General features: G+C 37.0%; 4 protein-coding genes across 5 annotated transcripts; all 4 read left to right on the top strand.

Moving 5' to 3' along the window:
- Nucleotides 1-4,206: 4,206 nt before the first annotated feature.
- Nucleotides 4,207-7,175, top strand: LOC130996953 (U11/U12 small nuclear ribonucleoprotein 35 kDa protein-like). Its single transcript, XM_057922240.1, has 9 exons — nucleotides 4,207-4,458; nucleotides 4,544-4,641; nucleotides 4,738-4,789; nucleotides 5,931-6,001; nucleotides 6,328-6,418; nucleotides 6,487-6,562; nucleotides 6,697-6,775; nucleotides 6,862-7,046; nucleotides 7,111-7,175. The coding sequence occupies exons 1-8, from the start codon at nucleotides 4,290-4,292 to the stop codon at nucleotides 7,012-7,014; spliced, it is 789 nt and encodes a 262-aa protein (XP_057778223.1). The 5' UTR covers nucleotides 4,207-4,289; the 3' UTR covers nucleotides 7,015-7,046; nucleotides 7,111-7,175.
- Nucleotides 7,176-7,963: 788 nt separating this feature from the next.
- LOC130998601 (uncharacterized GPI-anchored protein At3g06035-like) lies at nucleotides 7,964-9,508 on the top strand. Its single transcript, XM_057924015.1, has 2 exons — nucleotides 7,964-8,187; nucleotides 9,036-9,508. The coding sequence occupies exons 1-2, from the start codon at nucleotides 8,112-8,114 to the stop codon at nucleotides 9,506-9,508; spliced, it is 549 nt and encodes a 182-aa protein (XP_057779998.1). The 5' UTR covers nucleotides 7,964-8,111.
- Nucleotides 9,509-20,076: 10,568 nt separating this feature from the next.
- LOC130996958 (uncharacterized) lies at nucleotides 20,077-23,224 on the top strand. Of its 2 annotated transcripts, none has more exons than XM_057922249.1 (2): nucleotides 20,077-21,092; nucleotides 21,232-21,349. In XM_057922249.1, the coding sequence occupies exons 1-2, from the start codon at nucleotides 20,578-20,580 to the stop codon at nucleotides 21,284-21,286; spliced, it is 570 nt and encodes a 189-aa protein (XP_057778232.1). In that variant the 5' UTR covers nucleotides 20,077-20,577; the 3' UTR covers nucleotides 21,287-21,349. The 2 variants fall into 2 exon arrangements, with proteins under 2 accessions (XP_057778232.1, XP_057778234.1); XM_057922251.1 differs by lacking the exon at nucleotides 21,232-21,349 and adding an exon at nucleotides 22,892-23,224 and having other exon boundaries at nucleotides 20,519-20,740.
- Nucleotides 21,350-23,224, top strand: LOC130996945 (uncharacterized). The gene is made up of 3 exons (XM_057922231.1): nucleotides 21,350-22,397; nucleotides 22,487-22,605; nucleotides 22,684-23,224. Exons 1-3 carry the CDS (start codon nucleotides 21,599-21,601, stop codon nucleotides 22,714-22,716), a joined length of 951 nt encoding a protein of 316 aa, XP_057778214.1. The 5' UTR covers nucleotides 21,350-21,598; the 3' UTR covers nucleotides 22,717-23,224.

Below are 23,224 nucleotides of genomic sequence, written 5' to 3' on the forward strand. Positions count from 1 at the left end.
AAGGTTTTAAAACAAAAATAACTTCTAAGCATGTTAAAGTATTTCATTTTATTAGCGCGCCATTGTCACACTCTGTTTAGTTACTCGCTGTGATACCGGACCTTTTAGCCACCGACGTATCGCTTTCTCCCATGACACTTGCCCTGAGGACGTAACTCAGACAAGTTGAATTGACCTCGGGACGCTACCCAGGCAGGCCTTACATGATACATGCTCCGGAACACATCCAGCCAAGCACCCTTATAACGCCTCTTACATGAATTAGTGCCCGATGGAGATCAACCCACCGAAACAACTAACAAGTGTACACAATTCTCAAACAACGTGTTAGGTCATAAGAGAACCTCGATCGATCCATGAATTGCGAGCCTTAAACATAACAGAGCGCACAAAAATATTTATTGGATAAACAGTTTTCAATTCATGAAACATTTAGAGCTTAATAACTCAAGCATACATTTGAAAAATAAGCCCATCTGAATAGGCAATGCCTGTCGTTTATCTAATCTCTGAATCGGAATAGTTGCGCTAGTCCTCACGATCCACAAAGCCTACAAGAAATCTATAATCTTAATAGGTCTCCTGAATCTAATCTTAAGTCGTAGTAAAGTGCTTAACATTCTATGATTCACTTAGCCGAGTTTTCAAAATTTAATAAATAAATATTTGAAAACTAAAATTCTTGAGTTAAGGACACCAACAATATCCTTACTCGATTTACTTTAATAATTGGATTTATAAATATAAACCAATTAAAACAATCGTTGTTTTATTTGCAAAATGTTTAATGCAAATTTCTTTCATGCTTTAAATCATATAATAAATAATTACACTCAATAAATATGCATAAAATAATAATATTATGCAAATCACCTTTAATATAATTAATCAAACTCTATTAGAGTTTAATTAGTCAAATATAATTATGCAATTATATGAATGGAATCATATCATTTTGGGCCAAACAAATAAGTAAAAAGTTCATTTTATGAAAATAACACACAGCCCAAATGAAATAAAATCGGCCTAGTCATTTAAATCGGCCAAAAATTGGGCCCAACCCATATTCTTTCTTCTTCTTTAAAACACACACAACACACACTAACACAAACACACGCACACACCCACAGCCGCACACCCCCCCAACTCTCCTTCCCCTTTTCTCTCTCTCGGTTCTCTGTCTCCTCTCTCTGTCCGGCCAAGAGCGGCGCCGCCACGCCGGCGCGCCGTCTTACCTCCGCGTCTCCACTTCCCTCTCACTCTCTCGGATTCCGCCCCCATCACTCGCCCTCTATCGCACCGGACCCAGAACTCCCTCCGACGACTGCACCAGACCAGCCGCCGCCGCCTGAACTCCCTCCCTCCTCACTCAAATCGGCCGACAGCAGCAGGAGAAACGGACTGCCGCCGCGCCCTCCACCTCCCTCGTCTCTCTCTCAATCCTCCCCTGTTCACAGATCCGGCGGCCGCATCAGTAGGAGCTAACCACGGCCGCCCTTCTCACCCTCTCTCTCTCTCTCTGCACACTCCGGTCAACAGTGGCGCGGAGCCACCGCCGGCCGCCGCCTGCCCTCTCTCTCCTTACTCGATTCTCACCACAGCAAGCACACACTCAACATCAAGCCAACACAGCAACACACAAGTCCAGTTCATATAAATTCTTCATTTCTGTATCATTTAATCTTTTCATCTATGTTACCAAATGTAAGAACAATATTCAGTATCTCTTTGTTTTATCTACAGTTGGTTTTATTCGTACTATGATGTTGAGCATGAATGAATAAGTAGAGGAATTGAAAGGTGAAACCTTTTTGTATGAATTCTGTTCGGTGGTTTCTGTAAAAATGGCAGATATTTGATGGTTTTCTCTGCATATGAAAGAAATCTGCTGATATTAGAAAATGAATGAGAAGATTGAGACTTGAATAAACAAGAAGAATTCTTTACCGTAGAAGTTGTGTTGTTGTGGTAAGGAGAGAAGATGAATGAGGATGATATTTTATAGGAGCAATGACGAATAATAGAAAGTAGAAGCATGCGTGAAGGATTGAAAAGAGGGAGGTGAGACGTTGAAAAATTTACCCAAAATCCCTGAGATTAGGGGATTTTGTATGACTTGTAGGAGTGGGCGCATGGGGTGAATAGTGTAGCAATTGTAGAGGCATGGTGAAACACACTGTTCATGGCTGTGGTACAAATGAGGAGGTTGGTGTGGGCTTTTGGGCTTTGGTATTTATAGAATATCATTTCAATAAAAAAAAACTAAGGCCCAAATAAATATTTGTCAAAGCCCAACACATTTAAATAATTAAAGCCTAACATAAATTAAATCATGTAGTATTAAAAATAATATTAGCATATAGAATTAATCACATTCATATAATTCAATTTATGCAATGCACAAAAATTCAAAAGACTAAATTTTAAAAAAAGCTTTTGAAAATAATTTTGTTGGAATAAACTCATTTTCATTTCTCCGGCATAAATCATCTTAATCTAAGTTCAAAATAATTCTAAATTTAATATAAATAGGCGGGGTGTTACAAAAATTCTCACGAGCCATAATGCAGAACATCAAGTCCTGATACCAAAGATGACACCGAAACCAGCTGATCCAAGACTATCGTTCAAGTTTCAACGGCGGTAGTTTGTTATTATAGTTTCTTATGCTATGACTATAGACAAAAGTTAAGGTCAATCACTTTCTCACGTGAGTTTATTTTTTAAGAAGCCTATTTTTAGGCATGATCAATTTTATGTAGCTGTTTTTAGAGTTACAAGCTGAAGAGGTCTAAAATTTTGATATGTAATAAAGACAAGGTAGGTTATTCGTCTACTACAAATGTTGTATGTAAAGAAGTCTTTCAAAATTTATAATAATAAGATATTGCATTTGTCTTTTGAATTAGCAAGTGGGCCCCGCAACTATATATATCATCCTATGAATTAGTGAACTTTCTAAATATAAATCAACTTTCCAAAAGTAGATGGAGTAAAAGAGCGGGAATTTTTTTTGGCTAGATGGACAAGCTTTTATATATGTATAGATTTTTAAATTTTAAATATTGGATATTTAAATTCACAATATATATATATTTCAAAATTTATATAAATTCACACTGAAAAATACTGGTGACTTTAAATTTTAAATATTGGATATTTATATAAATTTATCTAAAAAAATATAAATTCACAAAAATAAAGGATATTTTTCACAAAACTATAAATTGCATGATATAAAAGAGCACTGTATAGATTGGGCCCCGCAATTATATATATCATCCTATGAATTAGTGAACTTTCTAAATATAAATCAACTTTCCAAAAGTAGATGGAGTAAAAGAGCGGGATTTTTTTTTGGCTAGATGGACCAGCTTTTATATATGTATAGATAGATGTATAGATTGTAGCAAGTGGGCCCCGCAACTATATATATCATCCTATGAATTAGTGAACTTTCTAAATATAAATCAACTTTCCAAAAGTAGATGGAGTAAAAGAGCGGGAAATTTTTTTGGCTAGATGGACCAGCTTTTATATATGTATAGATAGATGTATAGATTGTAGCAAGTGGGCCCCGCAACTATATATATATCATCCTATGAATTAGTGAACTTTCTAAATATAAATCAACTTTCCAAAAGTAGATGGAGTAAAAGAGCGGGAAATTTTTTTGGCTAGATGGACCAGCTTTTATATATGTATAAATTATATGTATAAATTATATATATAGATAGATAGATGTTTGGTTCAAGAATATTACATAACCGATGATCTTATTGAATAAATATAATACTACTCTTTTACCTCTCAAAAAATAAGTGATTGAAGCTATCAAATTTTCCTCTGATGCCAAAGATTCTACTTATAAAAAAGTCTTGGGTTTAATTCCGCCTGCATGCGGTGATGTTTTTTCACGTTGAAGTGATATTGTACTTTCGCCTGCGTGCGGTGTAGTTTTTCCACCATTATATGGTATTAAGGTTTCGCTTGCGTACGAATTGTATAATTGATTATATATTCAAATACCTCTTATAATTTCTAATTAAAAAGAAAAGCTATCATATTTCTATTTTGTCTACGAGCTTTAAAAAATCCTTCATATTCGTGGCTCGTAAGAAACATTCAAATAATCGTGTCTAAAATATAAAATTGACTAAAAAATATAGGTATATTTTACAAATAACCTTATATTGGAATGATCATAATTTAAATGTCAACTGTTTCTACGGTAGTAGGATTTGAACCCCAGAGCTGAAGCTAGAATAGTGTAGTTCGGATTCGCGAAAATGAGCCGCCGCGGCGGTGGCGGAGACGGCGGCAGCAGCAGCAGTATGAGTTCAGTATTCTACGCAGATGAATACCATCCTATCCAAGCCGGCAGCATCGACGGTACCGACATTCTTCCCCACGACAACGGCGTCTACAGAGCTCTCCTTTGCTCCAAAGCAGCCCTATGTAATCAAATTTACCCTACCCATTCATCGCGGTGATTGATTAGGTTTTCACTGTCCAATTTAAATCGCGCTCCGCAATCTTGCAGATGACCCCTTCGGCGACCCTAAAGTCACCGGCGACCCTTATTGCACTCTCTTCGTCGGCCGTCTCTCTCCTCTCACCACCGAGGACACTCTCCGCAAGGTATTTCATGTTATTCGTTTTGGAATTGGAAGCTAAACTGTTGGTTTGTTGTTGTGAAATGAGCTTGGGTTGTTGTTCTGTTGGTCTCTTTGTCAGGCTGTGAGCGAATACGGTCGTGTCAAGAACTTGCGGTTGGTCAGGAACATAGGTAAACTTGTTCCTTTACATTAAAATTCTAGTTTTTTCTAGTAAGAGCAAGCAAATTTCTGGCTAAACTATGATCACTTTTCAGATCTACCAAGCATCTCTGCGAAATTTGATGCAGAGCTATGTACCTCTGATAGTTAAATTCCACACTATTGGTCTTTTAATCTTGGCATGTGAAATTGCATCTCTCCTACTGATAGTATCCCCAACTGTTACTAAGCTGCTTTTGTAAGCAATTTAATGTGTTGGCTGAATAATCAGGTTTTACTAGTTTATACATCAAACTTAGCCTTATCAAAGCAGCTGGTTGTTTTGCTACTAGGGAAATAAAAGATTTGGAAAATTGCAATCTACTGATGTCATGGTGAGTGTGTCTTATTTGGGTTCAAATAAGATTATTAGGACAATAAGTGATAGAAGCTGGCATTATCTTCTGAGGACTTCTGTAGAGTCAGCAATTATCGGTTGCATGAATGATCTTTTTTCTTTTTTCATAAAATGAGCAAATTATAAAGAATGGAAGAAGAACGATTCTTGGTATTGGATGGAGAAATTTACTAGGCTGGGGATCCCTGATTGCTTATCATCAAAGGTGGTGCGTGGATTAGAAAAGGCAAGGTCTTTTATTTGTTTCCTGGTTCAAAAAGAATGCAAAAAAGAACTTTCCTGTTGAAAGAAGAGATGGTAGCAGAATTTAGCTTCAGATTATATATTGATCCTAACAACAGAATAACTGTGCAGTATATAAAATCGGAAAGCAGTTTCTCTAAAGGCCAATACATTGAACTTGGGGGGAATATTTAAAGCTCAAAACCCTAACAACACAAATGACTGCTGTATATCGATTGCATGCTGCTAAGAAAGGGTAACTGAAAGGAATTGAAGAGATTTTAAGGATTGGAGGGAATATTTAGAGCAGGTGTGAAACTGGCTTTAGTTTAGGTTTGCTTGATGGGTGTCAAATCATGGTGAGTTTAAAGGCTATTCTTTTTATATCTAAAGTAGGAACTGGAATTGTTTTTTCTACGATGGATGAACTCTATACTTGAGGGATGACTTGTACTATTCTTTCTTTATTACGTGCTTCCTTTTTTTCTGTTTCCCTCATAAAAACCAGCTCACTGTAGATTGTTTCTATTCAGTGACGGGTGCCTCACGTGGTTATGCATTTGTTGAGTTCGAAACTGAGAAGGACATGCGTCGAGCATACAAGGTGCATGACTTTTGTTCTTTATCCATCCTTGCCTCAGTTTGACTTCTTGAGATGCCCGTGCTCTTTTTCTATGTATGTGTGTGTGTGTTCGCGCGTGTATGGGTATAAAGAGAGCTAGTCAACCGCCCAAGTCGTCTTGCGTCATTATTCTGTATCTTACTAAGTAGTTTTCTACAAACATTCACCACATGCATCATTTCCCTTACTTGAAAGACTTGCATTTTGTCATATTATAATATCTTAAACCATGATATGAAACTTTATATTATATCCATTGATCTTCATTTGAGATTTAGTGATGCTAACTTATTTTCTTTTATATGTAGGATGCTCATCATACTTTTATTGATGATTCTGAAATCATAGTTGATTACAATAGGCAGCAACTGATGCCTGGCTGGATTCCAAGAAGGCTAGGCAAGCCCAAACCTTTCCCCTCATCATGCTTGTACTCTGGGAAAGCTTAACCGTACCTTGTTTGACAGGTGGGGGCCTCGGTGGCAAGAAAGAATCAGGGCAACTTCGATTTGGAGGACGAGAAAGACCATTCCGAGCTCCACTGTATGTCTTTACTTGTTTTAGTATAAAATAAGGGTTATGATCGGTAGAATAGGTATACATAGCTGCTGCCACCTCCGTTTGTTTAAAATTATTAGTGTCTCATACGTAGTTAAGTTTGAAACTGAATCTCGCAGGAAACAAATTCCTTTTGATGACTTAAAGAGGCTGGGCATACCACCTCCTCCTGAAGGAAGATACATGTCGCGCTTTCAGGTGAGCAAAAGAAGCAGCTGTGCATAAATGGAGTCGTTGGTGTGTGCATTTTGATTGAATCTTGCGTTGTTTACTATTGGAATCAGATCCCATCTCCACCGAGAAGGAAAAGAAGTAGCTCGTCCGACTTGGATGAGAAAGAGAAACGGGATAGTAAGCAGCACAGACGCGCTAGACATTCTTCTTCCAGGCGGCCATCATCGCGTGACAGAAGCCGTGTGGATGAAAGAAGGAACTGATAGGCGCCATGCTTGGCTTGGATCCATCACTCTCTGTTTTGCATAATGCAACATTGTAGGGTGTAAAATATACCTGTTTTTTACCCATTGCCTCTGTAAAAATTAAGTGAATAGTGTTGGCATTATTTCATGAGGGGAAAATGCGATCAGTTTTGATGATCTTTTTATGTTGTCCTTTTCTTCTATTACATCAATATTTTTTTTTAACATTGTGCGTTCTCTTTGGTTGTAAATTTATCATGGGAAAAAGAGGAATAAACAAAATTTCACCCTTTAAATCATTCATTTCTTTTCCCACATTTTATACTAGATCATTACTCATTCCTCATTTACACTACAAAGGAGGGATAATATCCCTCCTTTGTAGTGTAAATGAGGAATGAGTAATGGTCAAGTAGGAAATGTGGAAAAATAAATAAAGGATTTAAAGGGTGAAATTTTGTTTATCCTTCATTTTTCCATGATAAATTTACAACCAAAGAGAACACACCCTTAGTAGTTACAAAGAGTTAGTATTCGTTGTGATTATGAATGTTAATCTTGGTGTATGAAATCATATTAAGTGAACTTCGTTGTACTTGTGCATATAATTCAGTTAAACTTTAGTTATGTCACTGAATAATGATAGTATTCATTCATAAATTTTTTAAAATTTAATCGTACGAATACTTCTATTTATAATATAGTTATAAAATTAAAGTATTGTGTGATGTTCGAATTTTAGCGGATGTTATGTCCGCGAAGGGACACTAATTATAGAAAGTGTAATTATTTTCTGGTTACCATTATCTATTTATCTAAATTTCATTATGATACCAAAATTTTGAAATATTTGATTTGTCCTAACAGTTTATTTAATGAATCCAACATGGAGTCTCATCGAGTATGGAATTAATTACTATAATTTGATATTAAAATATAATATTTGTAGAGAGCGGAAAATGGCGATTCGGAGACGTGTGAGGAGGTGAAGATGTGTAGTTTGCATGGATGCAACGTGTTGAAATAAAATGGTGGCTGCCTCTTCTCCCTTGGACGTTACAATCTAACTAGCTAAAGTTTTTCTTCACAATTCTTGATAACTTTGAGAGGAACAAATGGAATGTTTTGGGAGTCGTCTTCTTCTGCTGCATGTCTTCCTCTTCCTCTTATTTCTGCAGCTACGCTCCGATGGTAATTAATTAATGCTTCCCTCTCTCTCTCTTAATTATTAATTCCAAGTAGAAATTTAATGGAATAACTCATACTTACCTTTCCCATTTCATCTTCGATATGCAATCATATAATCGCATTTAATTTTCCTCACCTTCAACTCCGATGCTGCTGTGCGAATTAATAATCTCTTCAATATATAACTTGTCGAGTTACTTTATACTGCGTGAGATAATGTCCAATTTTAGCATTTTCCATATAAATAAAAATATGGAAATAATTGTTACTTTTTACATTAGCCTTTTACATATGACAAAAGGAAATTTTGACATAGATAAAAAAAATGTGAAAATAATACTCCCCCCTCTCAAACATCTTCATAAGTGAGGGTCGCACGGTTCTAATAAACGTTTTAATAAAAAAAATTAGTTCTGTATTTGATTTGTGTAGAATGGGTTTCATAAAAAGTGAATATTGCAAGGGTAATTATATAGTGAAATTGTTCAAAAATAAGTTATGAAGATGTTTTGAAGACCAATCAAATGGATAGAAATAAAGGTGTTTGAGAGACGGAGGAAGTAGTCATTTTCTACTATTATGCCCTAGCTTATACACTTACACGAATTTTATGTGTAATCAAAATTCATGTAACAATATAAAATTTAGTGGAATTTTTCATGTAATCATCGAAATATTTGTTGTTGAAGTAAAAGAAAAATGATCTACTACTATTTTCGTATTATTTTTATGTACGTGACTATAATTTTCGATATAGTAATGCCCTATGCCCTGGTGCCGCCTCTTGTTTGTATCAAATGTTATATTTGCTGCATAGTGAAGTATGATCACTTCTTAACATATATATGCAGAGGAGCAAGATCTACTTGAGGGGATCAACAGTTTCAGGAACTCGGCCAAGGCCCCGGCTCTCGTGAAGCACGACAAGGCCGACTGCGTGGCCGATGAAATCGCGGACAAAATGGAGGACAAGAGCTGCGCGTCCAACGCAGCGCCAACCACGCTGATGTCGGACTACCCGGCGGTGTTGGAGAAGTGCAAGGTCGACGCGAACACGACGGTGGACGGGATGATCCTGCCCGTGTGCGTGCCCAAACGGACGGCCACGCTGGTCCTCACGAACTACACGCAGTCGCAGAACGCGAGGTACTTGAACGACTCCAAGTTCACCGGAGCGGGCATCGGGGCGGAGGAGGATTGGACGGTCTTGGTCTTGACCACCAATACTCAAGGAGGTAGCTTTGCCAGCAGATCCCATCGTTGTGTAGCCCATTATGTGCCCTCGTTTATTCTCTCTATGCTTTCTATTGTCTTTATTTTTTGAAGTTTGTAATTTAGGGACTTGATATCGACGTTTATGTTTTACTTGGCATGTGTATGTTATCCTCTCCTTCATTTAGCTAGAACAAGTGTGCGTTATATCCAAATTATCATTTCATTTCCATATACGTTGAATATTCATTTCAATATCCAAGCCTTATAACTCAAAACGGTACTATAAAATCCAATTAAGGTGATGCGAGAAGAAGAGTGCATCCTGCATTAATTGTGATGATTCGCATATTTCAATAGGAAATTAATTTGTGAGTGTTTTATTATTTCCATATTTTAATAGGGTATTTGTACGTATTTTATGTTAGAGTGTTATAATATTTTAGTTGATGAAAGAAGAGTACATTCTGCAGTATATTAATATTTTAGTAGATGAAAGTAGGGTACATTCAGTTGATGAAAGGAGAGTACATTCTGAAAGGAGAGTACATTCATTTGAGTGTTCAATATTTTAATTGATGGAAAAAGAGGGGATGTTCCATCCTACATGAGATATAGTTCATGAGGCATAATATTTTAATTGATGGGAAAAGAGGGGAAAAAGAGGGGATGTTCCATCCTACATGAGATATAGTTCATGAGGCCTCTTCAAATGATATTACGTGTAAAGTGATTTTGTAATTATTTCGCTTTTATTTTAATAGGGTAAATAAGTTCACTATAGTCAAATGTTCAACCATGATTTGACACGCATTTCGAGAACTACTTTATTCCATTTTAATTTTTTTTTTCTTTGATGATGCTACAGAAATCGTGGCAGTAACGTTTTCTCGCTGACTTTCTTTTATTTATTACTTTTTACTTTTATTTTAATATAATTCTTAATTCTTAATAAGCATATAATTATAATTAATTCATGAATCATCATAATATAATAAGAGCCAAAATTGCAAAGGCGTTACATCTTTACATGTTACAAAATTAACTATTGACTTCTATATGTATAGCATGATTACCTCTATATTAGATAAAAAAAGATTTCAAATTATATCATGTTACAGCCTTTGACCAACTATCATATAAGTAACTTATAACATTATTACTTCCACTGTTCTACGTTAGACTAAATACAACATACCAAACTAAATCATCATTTATGCAGAACTTATACTATCCAAAAAATACAAATACATAACTACAAAATTAATAGTGGTAAGCACATGTAAATTAAGAGTTGAAGGTAAATTTTATTTATAATAATACGTTTAATCGAAACAAACAACCCACTGCGATGCATCGTCGATTTCCAAACATTATGCTATTAGTTTCATTGGTTCCCAGTGTACTTCTTGAACTGCGATGCGATGCCCTAATTGAACAAATTTTCCACTTGATATATATCATTAAATGAATATTGTGCCCTAATAGTTTCCTTCGTCATGACTAATGTTATTACATGAATATTGTGCCTTAAATTCGCCAGATATTTTCAAAGTTGTATGTTTTTTGGCGATTGTAGTTGTAAGTCGTTATAGATATGAACTTCCTTTCGGCTAACGGAGCCTTTCTTCAACATCTGAAGGTGCAGGAGTTGGCCATCGCGGCTCTACACTTAAAACCCCTGATAATAAAATAGAGAAACTCTATTATGTAAATCTTAAGCGCTTTCAGTCGAGTTGTTTTGGGAGGTTGTTGGAATTTCAAGATATGAAGTTCCAAGGGCAACTTTTCTACCTCCTGTTGCAGTGCCTGAATATGGATTCCAGCATTGCGGAAAGGCGTCTGAAATTTACCTTCAAAAGGGAAGAAGTGGAGTTCGGCCAAGAGAAACTCTTTTTAATGACGGGTTTGCCTTTCGAACAACGGCATTATAGACCGTACTCTTCAGCTCTGCTTGACAGGATCTTTGAAGGAAGCACTAGCGTAAATGCTCACGATGTGGAGACGCAGTTTTTGAGCGCTTGCCAATTTGAAACTGGAGGGGGGGCGACATATGTTTCAAACTGGCCCTTCTACATTTTCTTTTTTTAGTGTTGTTGGGTGGACCTATAGGTCAGACCGTAAACCTTGATTTCATTCGGTTGGTGGATAATATATTAGAATTTCAGGCGTACCCATGGGGTTTAGTGTGTTATGAGCACTTGCTGTAGGAAGTGATTGCAGCGCGCGAAATGATGGATCTTAGGATCAAAAGAGGAAGCTCGATTAACTTCGACACTTATGGATTTATTTTTCATCATCCAATGCTGGTCATACGAAATCCTCCCGGACATTGCAAAATATTGTGCCATTCAAAAGGGATCAGTGGACAATGTTTTTCCACGGATTTTGCGATGGTCGACGAAGTCAAACATGTGCTACTACAAAAGTATGAAAGACATGATAGAGGATTATCTTAATTTGGTGAGTTATTTGTTAATAAATATGTTTTAAATTAATTTTTTTCCCTTTTTAATTGTTAATAATATGTGCATTCATTTGAATCGTATAGAAACAGATGCAGAAGTCACCTAAAGAACTTAGAGAGCTTGAAAAGGAAGAGAGGACGGAGAATTGAACGAGGTCATGAAAAGGAAATCCCCAACATAATAGGATAAAAGGAAGAAGCCAATGCTCGACGATGTCTCCTCATTCAGAGATGCTGCGAGTGAATCGGAGTCTTTACGATCGTTGGGGCTAGACGAAGTTGAGAAGGTATGCAACCTATGACCACTAGTTTTCAATTTATATTGAAAACTACTTGTTGTTTCGAGTTGACCGTATCCATAACTATAAACTGTAATGAAATTGGATTGCAGGAGACAATACTAAAAAAAATAATTGAACTGCATAACACCTGCTTGTTAATGTGGCAATGGATGAAAGAAAGAGAAGTTAGGTTTCGGGATAAGGTAGAGCAGCCAGAACCTTCGTCGGTGTAGGAGGCTCGTGGAATGCTCAACGTATCAGGGAAAGAATGGTGTGAAACATCGGACTATAGTTTGGACGAAATTGCCCGCAGACACAGTTGGCCTTCAAAATTTCTTTTAAATAGCCCTTTGTCATTATGAAAGTTGTGTATATGATGGAGTTTTAAACTTAAACTTATTTACGCGTAGTTGAGGGTTTTGCAATGTGTCGTTCTCGCACGAAATCCTTGTCGAGCACCGACTTGCAATGGCTGACACAGCAAGCTCTACCTCTTCAAGGAGACATAGATGATGACTGGGGTAGAAATGTCGTAGGTGACACCGCCACCTTTTTCAGCGTGTTGATGAAAACTGACTCAATGAAACTGAAATCCTTCAAGGAATGGTAGAAAAGCAGTGAAGCAAAAATAAGGTATAAATCATGTATGTCTTTATTATTTAATATATGAATAATGAATTGTTATGGTAATTTTCATTGTACTTTTGTCCTATCAGTCTAATAACATCTCTTGCGGTTGGCTTGTTTAAATACGTTGGTAATTGATTTTAGTGAGGTGATACTCAAGATTGAAAATACACATGTGGTTCGATGGAATTTTTTCTGCCACTTGTACAAACAAAATAAATCTCTATCTACTGAGGTATGTGACATTCCCTTTCAAATTATTGTGGGAATTATCACTTTTAGCCATTTTTCATAAAAACATAAGTTATATAGCCCCACTTTATGATACATAAGTTAGACAACCCTTTATAACTTAAAAGACTAGAGTGCCCTTTAACTTTTCAATACTTTTATTTCATATTTTATATTTCATTTTTATTTAAACTTTATATATAAATAAAACAATTGAAAATCAACATTTTTATTTTCAAATTCACGTCTGCAACTTTAAATTTACCTCAAAGATGGTGAGTTCCAACCGTTCACCACGTCGCCGGTGCCACTGTCCGCGTCGCCGCCGCCGCAGCTCCGACCAGTCGCTGCTCCGTCGCGCCGAGCAGCAGCAGCCACGCAGCAGCAGCAGGCAGCGTGCAGTAGCACCAGCAGCGTGCAGCAGCAGCAGGCCGTCCGCCGCGTCGCCGCCCCGTCGCGCCGAGCAGCCCAGCCCCTCTCAGTCGCCGTCACGCCGCCTAGCCTAGTCCAGCCATGTTGCCGCTGCCAAGCCCCGCCCCGTCGCGCGCCCTTCACTCTCTCCTGTCAAATTTATTCCACTATCGAGTACTCGATCGTGTACTCCATCGAGTACTCGATCGTGTACTCCATCGAGTACTCGATCGTGTACTCGAGTGGGGAACTCGATCGAGTAGTGGCAGTCCACCAACGATTGGTGACACCATCAAGTAAACACAATCAAACATAACACAACACAAAATCAAATTAAATAAATTGTCATCAAGTAATGAAGAACTCGATCGAGTACACCACCGAGTAATGAAAAACATCCCCAATTTTTTTCAATATTATCCGATAAACCTTGTTTAAGTACTTTATAATCATGTTTTTGGGGAGATATTTTCATTTATGAAATACTAAAACCTTTTTTCATTATTAAATTATGTATTCATCACGTGGGTCCTATAGAGTAATAAAGAACTCGATCGAGTACACAGCCGAGGAGTGAAGAACAACCATAATTTTTTCTAACATTATCACGATAAACTTATCATGTTTTATAATAGCCAAATACACTCTCGTTGATGTTACAAACAAAAAACGTGGATTGAAATCACAATAATTGAAAAAAAAACATTATTGTTCTTCACTACTCGATGAAGTACTCGATGGTGAATGCCATCGAGTACTCCATCGAGTAGTGAAGAACAATCTTCAATTTTATCCATCAAGTACTCCATCATTGTTTAGATTATAAATGATGTTACATGATTATTTTTTCATTAAAAAAATTACCATTGATCTCCATTATTTGATGGTGTACTCAATGGAACCATCGAGTACACCATCGAGTAATAAAGAACAATAACAATTTTTTGTTATTGTTTAGATTATAAACATTAAACGATGTTCATGTATTACGTGATTATCACACCCCGTATTATATAATGGCCAAATATACTCTCGTTGACGTTACAAACAAGAAACATGGATTGAACTCACAATAATTGATTAAAAAAACCATCATTGTTCTTCACTACTCGATCGAGTACTCGATGGTGAACGTCATCGAGTACTCTATCGAGTAGTGAAGAACGATCTTGAATTTTGCTATTTTTCTCGTTACTTTTAATGATATGAAGCGTTCCGTCGCTCTTAACTAACGTGTTTATGCTAAATATGGTGAAAAATAAACATATTAAGTGTATTTTACTATTGCACTAGAGTAAATGATTGAAGCGTAGAATATCTACTTCATAAGACATAGTGTGGACTTTTATGTTCAAACTTAGGATATGTGCCACGTTTTCAACGATTATCACACCCCATGTTATATAATATCCAAATATACTCCCGTTGACGTTATAAACAAGGAATGTGGGTTGAAATCACAATAATTGATAAAAAAAATCACCATTGTTCTTCACTACTCGGTCGAGTACTCGATGGTGAACGCCATCGAGTACTCCATCGAGTAGTGAAGAACGATCTTCAATTTCGCTATTTCTCTCGTGAATTATAATGATATGAAGCGTTCCCTCGCTCTTAACTAACGCGTTTATGCTAAATATGGTGAAAAATATAAGTATTAAGTGTATTTTACTATTGCACTAGAGTAAATGATTGAAGTGTAGAATATCTACTTCATAAGACATAGCGTGGACTTTTATGTTCAAACTTAGGATACATGCCACGTGTTCATCGATTATCACACCCCATGTTATATAATATCCAAATATACTCCCGTTGACGTTATAAACAAGGAATGTGGGTTGAAATCACAATAATTGATAAAAAAATCACCATTGTTCTTCACTACTCGGTCGAGTACTCGATGGTGAACGCCATCGAGTACTCCATCGAGTAGTGAAGAACGATCTTCAATTTCGCTATTTCTCTCGTGAATTTTAATGATACGAAGCGTTCCCTCGCTCTTAACTAACGTGTTTATGCTAAATATGGTGAAAAATATAAGTATTAAGTGTATTTTACTATTGCACTAGAGTAAATGATTGAAGTGTAGAATATCTACTTCATAAGATATAGTGTGGACTTTTATGTTCAAACTTAGGATACATGCCACGTGTTCATCGATTATCACACCCCATGTTATATAATATCCAAATATACTCCCGTTGACGTTATAAACAAGGATTGTGGGTTGAAATCACAATAATTGATAAAAAAAATCGCCATTGTTCTTCACTACTCGGTCGAGTACTCGATGGTGAACGCCATCGAGTACTTCATCGAGTAGTGAAGAACGATCTTCAATTTCGCTATTTCTCTCGTGAATTTTAATGATACGAAGCGTTCCCTCGCTCTTCAATTTTACTATTTCTCTCGTTATTTTTAATGATATGAAGTGTTCTGTCGATCATTGTTCTTCACTACTCGATGAAGTAATGGATGGAGAACGCCATCGAGTAGTCGGTCATCGTGTACTCGATAGCACCATCGAGTAGTCGGTCTACTCGATGTACTACCGAGTATCGTATCGAATAATAAATTTTTTTCATTGTTTAGAGTACAAACGACGTAATATTTTATTTGTTAATTAATCCAAAAAATAATACAAAAAATATAATTATTTTTCATTACTCGGTGGTGTACTCGATGGAACCATCGAGTACTCAGTGTACTCGATGGCACCATCGAGTACACGATCGAGTACTCGGTGTACATCTTGCATAATTTTTAATTTTACTTATTTTCTCGAGATTTATAATCAAAATTATGTTGCATTTAATTATTAACGAATTATACGCTTGTGCAAATTATAATCGAACCATCAAATATAATATTCAACTAAATTATTATCCAATCATCAAATATTATAGCCACACTCAAGTCAATGCATATAGTTACGCAATGAAATCCAACATTACAAATTGCAATAACCTACACATTACAAAACACATATTTAGCGAAGAAAAAAAGAGAAGAAAATAATTTCTGGCGAGTACTCGATGGAGTACTCGATCGTGTACTCGATGGAGTACTCGATCACGATCGATCGAGTACACGATCGAGTACTCCATCGTGTACTCGCGACAGACAACAACTGGGCGGCGGATTGCAGCAGCAGCGGCTGGGCTTTAAGCCCTAGTTCGGCGGCGGCGGCTGGGCTTCGGCAGGTTCGACGGCTGGGCTTCGGCGGCGAACAAGGGCTGGGCTTTGAGCCCCAGTTCGCGTCGGGTCGGGGGCTGACGGCGTCCGGCGCGCGACGGCGGGTTTGGCTGGAAATCGCAGCGTGTTTAAAGAAGAAGGAGGTCGCGACGGCGGGCTTGGCTGGGCTTCAACGGCGACGGCGGAGTTGCGGCGGCGGCGGCGACGACGGGTGGTGAAGATGCTCACAGTCGCCGCTCCTTTTCTTTTTCTTTGAAGATGAAAAAACGTGAAATTCAATTGAGAGAGAGAAGAGAGGATTGTAATTGTTTGTCTATTTTGTGAGAAAAAAATAAAAAATAAATAAGGGTATAATAGTACTTTCAGCAAAAAAGGGTTGTTTAACTTATGTTTCATAAGGAGGGGCTATATAACTTATGTTTCATAAAAAAGGGGCTATAAAAAGATTTGCCTCCAAATTATTTTAGGTCATTTTTTCTAGTTTTGAACTTTGAGGTTTAATATATACTACTCCCTCCGTCCCACTTATATTGACACTTTTACTTTGGGCACGGAGATTAGGAATAAGGGGTTGAGAGTGTAAAGTGGGTGGGGACCATTTGTTTAATGTGTGTAGAGAAGGTAGGGACCACATACTATTTTTGAAAAGTGCCAATATAAGTGGGACGAAGGAAGAACTATGTAATGGTAGCACATGGATGCAATATTGCTAAATTTGGTCATGATGAAAGCAAATCAGAAGCCACTAATATACCTCCGACGGTGGAGCTGTCTTGAGATGGTATGCTGGGTAAGATTGCTAAACATAACACTGCAGGTAGCCTTAATTACTGGCCTATTATTCCGAAAATAATATAACAATTCTGACCGTGTACATTGCAACATGAAAAAATGAAGAGTAGCAAGCCCCGAGAACACTCAATATTTCTATCCTAGTATGTTGCTGGAAAGTTGCCGTTGCAGCGTGGTGTTCTCTGGCACAAATGCGACCATGTTTATGGTATAGGGCTTGTCAACGAAAACCATTGGGTTCTTTATGATGCAGTCTTGATTGAACAAACAATCACGATTTATGACACCCTCTCCAAAAGCCACAGACATGATGATGCATTGCTCGCACAGTTCGACAATGTGAAGAACTCGATGCAATGGCTGTTTAGAGCTGTTGGGCTTAGCTATGGACCTGTGAATGAGGAATCGGGAACAGACGTCTGGGAAATCACGATTTACCCGAACACGCCGCAACAATAGGTATGACGATATTTTGTTGACAATTGAGGGTTGATGTGCTCAACCGTGCGTCCTGATGCAAGGCATTCCATGTAGGGCTGATATTCGGTTCGGTTCGGTTTTAACAGAACCGGTTTACTTGTTAACCAGAATCAGATAAGAGGCCTTTCCTAACTGGTAACCGAACTGGTTAATGGATCGGTTAACCGGTCCAAATCGATTAATTCGCAATTTCTCAATCTGTTCGAAAAAATCGGTTAATTCGGTTAACACCGAATTAACCGGTTTTTATTTAAAAAATTAAATTAAATTGTAGAATGTGTGCAATAGGATTAGAACTCTTAACCTTTGAAAGAATGAATGTGGTCTTATCCACTCCACAACTCATAACTTGTGATATTTAGAACAAAACAAAAAAATTATAGAGACTTGTAATTTTATATTAAAAAAAAAAGAACAATGATAATAAATTAATTCCTAACCTAGGCAACAATTAACGACAATTAAAGTAAACTACTAACTCACATTATAACCAAAAATAACAATAATAAGTCAATTACTTTCAATCCATAAAAAAGTCTGATGAAATTAGTCTAAACTCCACCAACAAACATAACATAATATAAAGTAACACAAGTCTAAAGTTCAACACCAACAACAAAGAAACGGATTCAGGGTAAGACACTTCAGCTTGTCTGACTAGAAACATCTCCACTACTTTCTCCACGAACTCCATGTCCTCCACTCATCCCAAGTTGTGTCAAAACTATTATTTTTAAAAAAATTAAAATAAGAAGAATAATTAGCATATCTATAATGGTTTGAATTTTATAGTTTATAAGACATTAAAGTACTCACCCGATCCAAACTCCTTCTCTAACTCAGTCTCAGACATATCTTCTTCATCTTGGAGACATATCAAAGCCTCCACCATATTGAGATAAAACGCGACCACTCGTGCCAAATGCAACCTCAGAAGCAACGCTCGATATAGGGATAGCCATGATGTCCCTCACCATCTCGGATAGAATAGGAAAACACGGGCTATTTTTGGACCACCACTGTAGGATATCAAACTGATCACCCTCGAATGTTTTGTGCTTGTATTTCTTTTCAGCAAAGTACACAGTAATCTCTGACATATCGCTTGAATCTTCATCTTCACTATCATCAGAAATAACATCAATATGGCTTCGAGAACCACTAACTCGAGGTTCAATTTGAACCGAAGTTGCCTTAGAGTTTAAAGCAGTTTTTCCACGATATCGGCATAAGGATACTTCCTATATTTATTTGCCTACTGAAGAGGAAAGGAAGAGAGTTCAAATTGTTTGCAATTTTCTCAAAGATTTCAAGAATGTCACTGATTTGATCTCAGGTATTTTAATACTTTAAATATTTATTTTTTCAATTGCAATCCATATATTATATAGATTAATTATGGTTACTAACTTCTTTGTCATGTTGGTGGAGATTTTATTAGAACAAAATTGTTTCCATAGAAACTAAATAAATGGAATGCACATAATCAGTGTTGGATAGTTATTGTATCTGTTCAATTTCTTTCAACAACCTACAATTGTAAAATAGAGTTCAAAATCTTCATGTGTGGATATTTCACATATTCATAATGTTTCTTGTCAAGTGGAGCCGCATCATTTGTAGGAACAAAATCTTCATGTGTGGCAGCCTACATATTCTTAAATACTTTACATATTGGCAACTTACATACTTTACTTTAGATTTGGCAGCCTATATTTTAAATGTTTGATCAGCCTATATTTGTTATTTGCATGATATTTTGTATCATATATCATTTATTTATTTATTTATTGCAGGTTCTGAATATCCAACATCCAATCTTTTATTACCTTAACTTATTGAAATTGAAAGCTAATGTTGAAGGTTCGGGTGACTCTTTCTTGAAAGAAAATGAAAAAGAAGTTTGATAAGTATTGGGGCTCTTGTAACATAATGATTTCAATAGCAGCTTCATTGGATTCTAGAAATAAGATGAAATATATTGAGCATTGTGCTAGCAATTTCTTTTCTTAAGTTGAAGGGGAATTAATTAAAGTCACAGTTCGTGAGACTTTAAATAATCTTTATGCTGAGTATGTTGAGGAATATAGAGCTCTTGGTTTAAAAAAGTGCGCTTAAGCGCAAAAAAGCGCACGCTTTTGGTGAAGCGCAGGTTTGGGCTTTTTTCTGGGCGAAGCGCGCTCACCTACAAGAAGCGCTGAGAAGCGCACAAAGTGCACAAAAGCGAGAAGCGCTGAAGCACGGGCTTTTAGTATGTTAGGGTTAGGTTTTTAAATTTTAAAAAAACTAGGTTTTATTTCATTAAAACAAAAGCTTGCCTCCAGCCGTCTTCTCCCATCCCTCTCGCGACCTTAACCTCTTCTGCCCACCATCCGGCGCCGCCTGCCGTCGCGCGCCGCCTCCAGCCCGCCGCCGTCGTCGCCAGCTGTCCGCCGCCGCCGCCGGTCATCGTCCAAAGGTAAAGTTTCCAGTTTTCCTTCATTTTTTTGTTCGGTTTTTTCAAGTTTGTTTTTACTGTCAGTTTTTTTTTTTGTTTTTGGGTCATTGTTTAAAGTTTCCGGTTTTTCCTTTTGTTGTTCAGTTTTTTAATTTCATTTTTGGGTAGCTGAATTTTTTAAAATGAATATTCATTGTCCAGTTTTCTGTTTTTTTTAAATAAATTCTGATTTTTTTTATTTTTTTTTCAGTTTTTTAATGACTTCAAATAGTTCACAAGTAGCATCATCAACGGATGGAGATGATCCAGCTAAAAGATATGGGACGCCCAATCCTTTGAATAAAAGTAATTGGACGTGTAATTTTTGTTCTAAAAGTACGAATGGAGGAGCGTATAGAATGAAACAACATTTAGTTGGAGGTTTTAGGAGTGTTAAAAAATGTCCTAAGGCTCCCGAGCATGTAAGAGAGGAAGTTAGGACTTATATGATTAACAAAGCAACTTGTAAGGTGACTAATAGTTTTCAAAGATGGGAGCCTCAAGGTGAGGAAGAAGAGGAAGAGATGGAAGTATTGGGTAGCTCGTCACACACCGTCACGAGTAAAGTAGCACCGGCTCCTAAGAGGATGAAGGGTCCTTTAGATGTGTTACTTGCCCCTAAGAAACCTAACCCTCAATCTCAAGAAATATTGAAGGGTAGGAAAGAAAGAAAGGGGATTTTTGGTGCTTGTGACAAAGTTTGTAGGGAAAAAGCTTGTGAAGCAATTGCAAGGTACTATTATGATAATGCAATTCCATTCCATTCGGCTACTAGTGATAGCTTTAAAGCTATGGTTGAAGCAATTGGACAATATGGTCCGGGATTGGTTCCACCGAGTATGTATGAGCTAAGAGTTCCTTTTCTTAAGAAGGAAGTGGATGAGGTGGACACCAAAATGTTGGAGTTCAAGAAAGAATGGGCAATAAAGGGTTGTTCTATTTTATCCGATGGATGGCGTGATTCGGTGGTGCAAAAAGATATTGTCAACTCTCCAAGAGGCTCCGTGTTCATCAAATCGGTGGAAGTTTCCGAAGTTGTGAAAGATGCACAAACGTTGTTTAAAATGCTTGATGCCATTGTTGAGGAAGTTGGAGAGGAAAATGTTGTGCAAGTGGTGACGGATAATGCTTCTAACTATGTTAAAGCGGGTAAGTAGTTTAAATCATCTTTAATTTAAACTTTCAATTTATGTTTTCTTAATGATTAAAGCTTAATCTTTATGAATAGGGAAATTTCTTATGCTTGAAAGACCACATCTCTATTGGACTCCATGTGCCACACATTGTGTGGACTTGATGTTGGAGGATATTGGAAAGCTTCCAATGATTAAGAATGCTATCAAGAAGGCAATCTACATGAATGGTTATATATATAACCATGTCGCCGTTGTGAACATGATGAGGAGATTCACCAATCAAAGGAATTTGCATCGACCGGCGGTCACAAGATTTGCAACTTCCTTTATCACTCTTGCACAATATCACAAGCAAAAAAACAATTTGAGGAAAATGGTTACTTCGGAAGAGTGGATTGCTTCAAAGTGGCAAAAGGATGCGGGAGGGAGGAAGATGACATCTATTATTTTGCAAGACACATTTTGGAGGAATGTGTTGTATGCTCTTAAGTTGGTAGGTCCTCTTGTGAAAGTACTTCGGATGGTTGATGGGGATAAAAAACCGGCAATGGGGTACATTTATGAAGCTACGGATAGAGCTAAAGAGGCTATTGCTAAGAGTTTTGGTCACAAAGAGGAGCGTTACAAAGAAGCTTTTGAGATAATTGATAAAAGATGGGATTGCCAACTTCATCGCCCTTTACATGCGGCCGGATACTTTCTAAATCCGGAAATCTATTATGATAATCCGGAGGGAGTGAGTTGTCAAGAGGTTGAGAAAGGCTTGTATGAAAGCATTCAAAGGTTGGTTCGCGATGAAGCAACTCAAGACAAGATCATGGTTGAGTTAGATGCCTACAAAAATGCAACGGGTCTATTTGGCAATGCAATGACGATTAGACATAGAAAGATGAAATCACCGGGTAATATTTCATATTTGAAATTTCTAATTGATTTAAAATTAATTTATATCCCATATTCTAACAACAATTTATTTTTAAAATGTCTATAGCGGATTGGTGGTCTTGTTATGGATCTTCAAGTCCCAACCTCAAATCTTTTGCGATAAAAGTTCTTAGCCTCACTTGTAGTGCTACTGGATGTGAGAGAAATTGGAGTGTCTTTCAACATGTAAGTTATTATTATATTTTACTTTTGCTAGAATACATAAATTATAATTTTAATCTATTATTTTTAATATTTTTATAGCTTCATACCAAGAAGAGAAACCGATTGGCATAAGACCGGCTCAATCACTTGGTTTATGTGAACTATAATCGCACTTTGGAAAGGCGATACAAGAGGAAAGACACAATCGATCCTATTTTATTAGAAGAGATTGATGATAGCAATGAATGGTTGCTTGGACATATGGATGAGGACTCTTCTAATGAAGATAATGATCTTGTGTTTGGAGATGATAATTTGACATGGAGTGCCGTTAGCAAGGCTTCGGGAGCTAATGATCCTATTTATAGCACTAGACATGCATCTAGAGTTGATAAAGGAAAGGGTGTAGTTGCTTCGGGTTCGAGAAGACTCTTAGATGAGGATGAGGATGAGGTTGGGGAGGAGATGGAAGAGGACATTGGTGAAGACAAAGATGATGAAGGAGATGGGGATGATGCACTTAATGATGATGATTTTTGATTAGTTGCTTGAGATTTGATTGAACTTTTAGACTTGCGTACTTTAAACTTAAGTATTTGTGTGTTTTAATTTTTAAATTAAGTATTTGTGTGTTTAAGTA

The sequence above is a fragment of the Salvia miltiorrhiza genome, chromosome 8, assembly GCF_028751815.1.
Source record: "Salvia miltiorrhiza cultivar Shanhuang (shh) chromosome 8, IMPLAD_Smil_shh, whole genome shotgun sequence".
Lineage (NCBI taxonomy): Eukaryota > Viridiplantae > Streptophyta > Magnoliopsida > Lamiales > Lamiaceae > Salvia > Salvia miltiorrhiza.